Below are 6,000 nucleotides of genomic sequence, written 5' to 3'. Positions count from 1 at the left end.
TACACACTAACCATCTCTTTCAATGCATAGATGCACAAATCTGTGCTGTGTTTACTTTTGAAACCCAACTGGTTATCTGTGGTGATGACATATTGTTGGAGTCTATCCAGGAGAACTTGTTCCAGTGCTTTGGGTCTATAGTTTTCTATGCTAGATATCTTTCCAGTTTTGTCTTTGATGACAGGAACTAAGACTACAGCCATCATGGACTCTGGTAGTACACCATCATTAGCAGTCCAGTGAAACATAGAGCATTACCACTGATACTCTGCTGCTGGCGTATTTTACATGTTCTGCTGCTGTTTGGTCAAGGCCACATATATTCAATGACAACTTCTCTATGGCACAACACACATCATCTGGCCTGATAGTCACACCATCATGATGGGGAACATCTCCAACAGTAAAGGTATCGCTCTTAACACAGTTAAAAATGTCACAATAATGCTTCCTCCACAGTTCAGCCATATTCTCAGACCCAGTGATACCAGAGATACTAGATGGTAAAGGCATCTTGCTGTTATTAATCGCTTTAACTTCCTTCCAGAACTCATATGTCTTATTTTGTTGAAGCTTTTTGGCCATTGAATTAGCCCTCTAAACTTACTTTTAAATTGATTAACACTTTTGCTGAGTTTAATCTCTACATCCAAGCTATTCCATAGTATTGTGTTTTCTCTTTTTGTGTTGTGTTTTCTCTTTTTGTGTTGTGTTTTCTGATTTGCTGTTGTGATTGTCACCTAGGGCCACCGTAGTACTAATAAAGTTTGAAGAAGAAAAAAAGCAGCTTGTGCCGCGGTGGCTGCTGGGAGCTGGTCCCTCCGCTGTGTGGACATGTCCGCCATGTTGAGCAGGCAGCAGCCAGCGGAGCTTCGCGGAGCAGCGGCCTCTCGGTCCCGGTAGAGCCGCCCTGAGGAGCCGAGCCTCGGGCTGAACCGTGGCGCTGAGCCGCTGCCTCTGACCGGTTCTGTGACCGGTCCAGACCGGTTCATTCTGGTCTGTGATCGCCTCTGATCGGAGTTTAAAGTTTAAAACAACGATGAGTAAACTGTCGTTCCGGGCGCGGGCGCTGGACGCCGCCAAGCCGCTGCCGGTGCACCGCCGCCGGGACCTGCCGGACCTCAGCGACTGCGTGTCCATCAACCGCGCGGTGCCGCAGATGCCCAGCGGCATGGAGAAGGAGGAGGAGCTGGTAGGACCCCCTCTTTACCTGTCTTCTACCTGTTTTCACCTGTCTTTCCTCTGTTTACCTGTTAGCCGCTAGCCTTAGCTCCGCGGCGGCGCCATTCACAGCGTCGCTACGTAAGCTACGCTGCTCTACGCTGCTCTACGTAACGTTACGGCCAGACTGGACGCTGGTTACGTTGGCTTGACGTACGGTTTACGTCATCGACGCAGCTCGAGTGGGCTCCTGCGCTCTCTGCGTCCGTGACGTTCAAGTTTTCAAGTGGTAACCATGGAAACGAAAATACGTTACGAGCTAACGTTAGCTCCAGTTAGCTCCGGTTTCTACTGGGTCTGAGTTAAGATCAGAGTAGAGAAGAGGTAGTAGAAGCTGGGGGTCTACAGTGTTACTACTAACTGGTTGGTTACTGGTGTAGTACAGGTGTGTACAGGTGTAGTACAGATGTTTACTGGTGTAGTACAGGTGTGTACAGGTGTAGTACAGGTGTAGTACAGGTGTGTACTGCTCACCAGGGTCCAGGTGAGAACATCTGTCTGTCACAGCTGGGACTGATAATAAAAGTATTGATGGTTGATGAGTCTCTGAGTAAAACACATGAAGCTGCAGGTCAACACCACCTACACACATGGTGAAGCTGCAGTTCAGAGGTCAGAGGTCACAGGATGAGAGACAGACAGGTGTCTGACAGGTGAGTCCATTAGGGTTGGGCATCGTTTGGATTTTAGCGATTCCGATTCCGATTCTCTATTTCGATTTCTGTTCTAGACGATTCTCGATTCCGATTCTTTGAGGTGCAGGTCAACAGGTCACAACTTATTTCACAGGATATTTTTTTATTTGACAAACTCTTCACACAGGCCATTTTTGCATGCATGCTTGGACTTCAAACATACATCTTACACAGCTTGTAAGACCTCCAAAAGGCCTCCAAAAATAGATTTTGCCAACTATGGTATTCAATTAAAAGGGAGGGTCCCTAACTGTAACTTTTTTTTTTTTTTTTTTTAACCTTTATTTAACCAGGCGAAATCAATTAAGAACATGTTCTTATTTACAATGATGGCCTGACAAGAGGCATAAGCTTCTCGATGGGGGGGGGGGGCTGTGAGGGAGAAAAGATAGGTTAAAAGACAATAGCAAATATACACAACAATACAAACATTTAGCAGAAACAAGGCATAAAAGTTAATAACAAGGATATTCAAGCATAGAAGACAAGATTATTACAAGCAACTTGGCAAGCAGTCTTAACATACAAAGAGCTGCAGAACAGGTGAATGTATATGCAACAAAATAAAACAAACACTGGAGCAGTCATGATGACAAATCAAAAACAGTTTTTGTTTAAGAAGATAATGATGTCTGCCTTCTCAGGCTGAGGAGGTCTGTACACTAGTGACGCGCGGTGCGGGTCAAGAAATGTTTACTTTATTTGCAGTGCGGGGCGCGGTGGGGCGGGTCATTAAAAACACTGATGATGAAGTCCAGAGTGTGTTATCAGGGGCGCGCTGATGTTGACGGGAAAGCCGGCGGAGGCGTGAGCGGTGGCTAGTGACTCGGCCACTAACCCTCTGAACCGGTGGCTAGTGACTCGGCCACTAACCCTCTGAGCGGTGGCTAGTGACTCGGCCACTAACCCTCTGAACCGGTGGCTAGTGACTCGGCCACTAACCCTCTGAGCGGTGGCTAGTGACTCGGCCACTAACCCTCTGAGCGGTGGCTAGTGACTCGGCCACTAACCCTCTGAGCCGTGGCTAGTGACTCGGCCACTAACCCTCTGAGCGGTGGCTAGTGACTCGGCCACTAACCCTCTGAGCCGGTGGCTAGTGACTCGGCCACTGACCCTCTGAGCCGTGGCTAGTGACTCGGCCACTGACCCTCTGAGCCGTGGCTAGTGACTCGGCCACTGACCCTCTGAGCCGTGGCTAGTGACTCGGCCACTGACCCTCTGAGCCGTGGCTAGTGACTCGGCCACTGACCCTCTGAGCCGTGGCTAGTGACTCGGCCACTGACCCTCTGAGCGGTGGCTAGTGACTCGGCCACTAACCCTCTGAGCGGTGGCTAGTGACTCGGCCACTGACCCTCTGAGCCGTGGCTAGTGACTCGGCCACTAACCCTCTGAGCGGTGGCTAGTGACTCGGCCACTAACCCTCTGAACCGTGGCTAGTGACTCGGCCACTAACCCTCTGAACCGTGGCTAGTGACTCGGCCACTGACCCTCTGAACCGTGGCTAGTGACTCGGCCACTAACCCTCTGAGCGGTGGCTAGTGACTCGGCCACTGACCCTCTGAGAGGTGGCTAGTGACTCGGCCACTAACCCTCTGAACCGTGGCTAGTGACTCGGCCACTGACCCTCTGAGCGGTGGCTAGTGACTCGGCCACTGACCCTCTGAACCGTGGCTAGTGACTCGGCCACTGACCCTCTGAGCGGTGGCTAGTGACTCGGCCACTAACCCTCTGAGCGGTGGCTAGTGACTCGGCCACTGACCCTCTGAACCGTGGCTAGTGACTCGGCCACTAACCCTCTGAGCGGTGGCTAGTGACTCGGCCACTAACCCTCTGAGCCGTGGCTAGTGACTCGGCCACTAACCCTCTGAGCGGTGGCTAGTGACTCGGCCACTAACCCTCTGAGCCGGTGGCTAGTGACTCGGCCACTGACCCTCTGAGCCGTGGCTAGTGACTCGGCCACTGACCCTCTGAGCCGTGGCTAGTGACTCGGCCACTGACCCTCTGAGAGGTGGCTAGTGACTCGGCCACTGACCCTCTGAGCCGTGGCTAGTGACTCGGCCACTAACCCTCTGAGCCGTGGCTAGTGACTCGGCCACTGACCCTCTGAGCGGTGGCTAGTGACTCGGCCACTAACCCTCTGAGCGGTGGCTAGTGACTCGGCCACTGACCCTCTGAGCCGTGGCTAGTGACTCGGCCACTGACCCTCTGAGCGGTGGCTAGTGACTCGGCCACTGACCCTCTGAGCCGTGGCTAGTGACTCGGCCACTGACCCTCTGAACCGGTGGCTAGTGACTCGGCCACTGACCCTCTGAGCCGTGGCTAGTGACTCGGCCACTGACCCTCTGAACCGTGGCTAGTGACTCGGCCACCAACCCTCTGAGCGGTGGCTAGTGACTCGGCCACTGACCCTCTGAGCGGTGGCTAGTGACTCGGCCACTAACCCTCTGAACCGTGGCTAGTGACTCGGCCACTGACCCTCTGAGCGGTGGCTAGTGACTCGGCCACTAACCCTCTGAACCGTGGCTAGTGACTCGGCCACTGACCCTCTGAGCGGTGGCTAGTGACTCGGCCACTAACCCTCTGAGCCGTGGCTAGTGACTCGGCCACTGACCCTCTGAACCGTGGCTAGTGACTCGGCCACCAACCCTCTGAGCGGTGGCTAGTGACTCGGCCACTAACCCTCTGAGCCGGTGGCTAGTGACTCGGCCACTGACCCTCTGTGCGGTGGCTAGTGACTCGGCCACTAACCCTCTGAGCGGTGGCTAGTGACTCGGCCACTGACCCTCTGAGCCGTGGCTAGTGACTCGGCGACTGACCCTCTGAGCGGTGGCTAGTGACTCGGCCACTGACCCTCTGAGCCGTGGCTAGTGACTCGGCCACTAACCCTCTGAGCCGGTGGCTAGTGACTCGGCCACTGACCCTCTGAGCCGGTGGCTAGTGACTCGGCCACTGACCCTCTGAGCCGTGGCTAGTGACTCGGCCACTGACCCTCTGAGCGGTGGCTAGTGACTCGGCCACTAACCCTCTGAGCCGTGGCTAGTGACTCGGCCACTGACCCTCTGAGAGGTGGCTAGTGACTCGGCCACTGACCCTCTGAGCGGTGGCTAGTGACTCGGCCACTGACCCTCTGAGCCGTGGCTAGTGACTCGGCCACTGACCCTCTGAGCCGTGGCTAGTGACTCGGCCACTAACCCTCTGAGCGGTGGCTAGTGACTCGGCCACTAACCCTCTGAGCGGTGGCTAGTGACTCGGCCACTAACCCTCTGAGCCGTGGCTAGTGACTCGGCCACTGACCCTCTGAGCCGTGGCTAGTGACTCGGCCACTGACCCTCTGAGCCGTGGCTAGTGACTCGGCCACTGACCCTCTGAGCCGTGGCTAGTGACTCGGCCACTGACCCTCTGAGCGGTGGCTAGTGACTCGGCCACTGACCCTCTGAGCCGTGGCTAGTGACTCGGCCACTGACCCTCTGAGCCGGTGGCTAGTGACTCGGCCACTAACCCTCTGAACCGTGGCTAGTGACTCGGCCACTAACCCTCTGAGCCGGTGGCTAGTGACTCGGCCACTAACCCCCTGAACCGTGGCTAGTGACTCGGCCACTAACCCCCTGAACCGTGGCTAGTGACTCGGCCACTAACCCCCTGAACCGTGGCTAGTGACTCGGCCACTAACCCCCTGAGCCGTGGCTAGTGACTCGGCCACTAACCCCCTGAGCCGTGGCTAGTGACTCGGCCACTAACCCTCTGAGCCGTGGCTAGTGACTCGGCCACTAACCCCCTGAGCCGTGGCTAGTGACTCGGCCACTAACCCCCTGAACCGTGGCTAGTGACTCGGCCACTAACCCCCTGAACCGTGGCTAGTGACTCGGCCACTAACCCTCTGAGCCGTGGCTAGTGACTCGGCCACTAACCCTCTGAACCGTGGCTAGTGACTCGGCCACTAACCCTCTGAGAGGTGGCTAGTGACTCGGCCACTGACCCTCTGAGAGGTGGCTAGTGACTCGGCCACTAACCCCCTGAACGGTGGCTAGTGACTCGGCCACTGACCCTCTGAGCGGTGGCTAGTGACTCGGCCACTGACCCTCTG

General features: G+C 55.3%; 1 protein-coding gene across 2 annotated transcripts in view; it reads left to right on the top strand.

Moving 5' to 3' along the window:
* The first annotated feature begins 1,002 nt into the window (after positions 1-1,002).
* epc2 (enhancer of polycomb 2) overlaps positions 1,003-6,000 on the top strand; it is a 39,971-nt gene continuing 34,973 nt past the window's right edge. For both annotated transcript variants that reach the window (XM_085772867.1, XM_085772866.1), the window contains exon 1: positions 1,003-1,192. In XM_085772867.1, coding sequence (XP_085628993.1) covers positions 1,040-1,192 — 153 coding nt within the window. In that variant the 5' untranslated portion in view covers positions 1,003-1,039. The remainder of the gene's footprint in view (positions 1,193-6,000) is intronic.

Source organism: Trachurus japonicus, unplaced genomic scaffold (assembly GCF_045865225.1).
Source record: "Trachurus japonicus isolate A0001 unplaced genomic scaffold, Traja_1.0 AP031020.1".
NCBI classification, from domain to species: Eukaryota; Metazoa; Chordata; class Actinopteri; order Carangiformes; family Carangidae; genus Trachurus; species Trachurus japonicus.
This window is presented reverse-complemented; position numbering and strand designations above follow the sequence as displayed.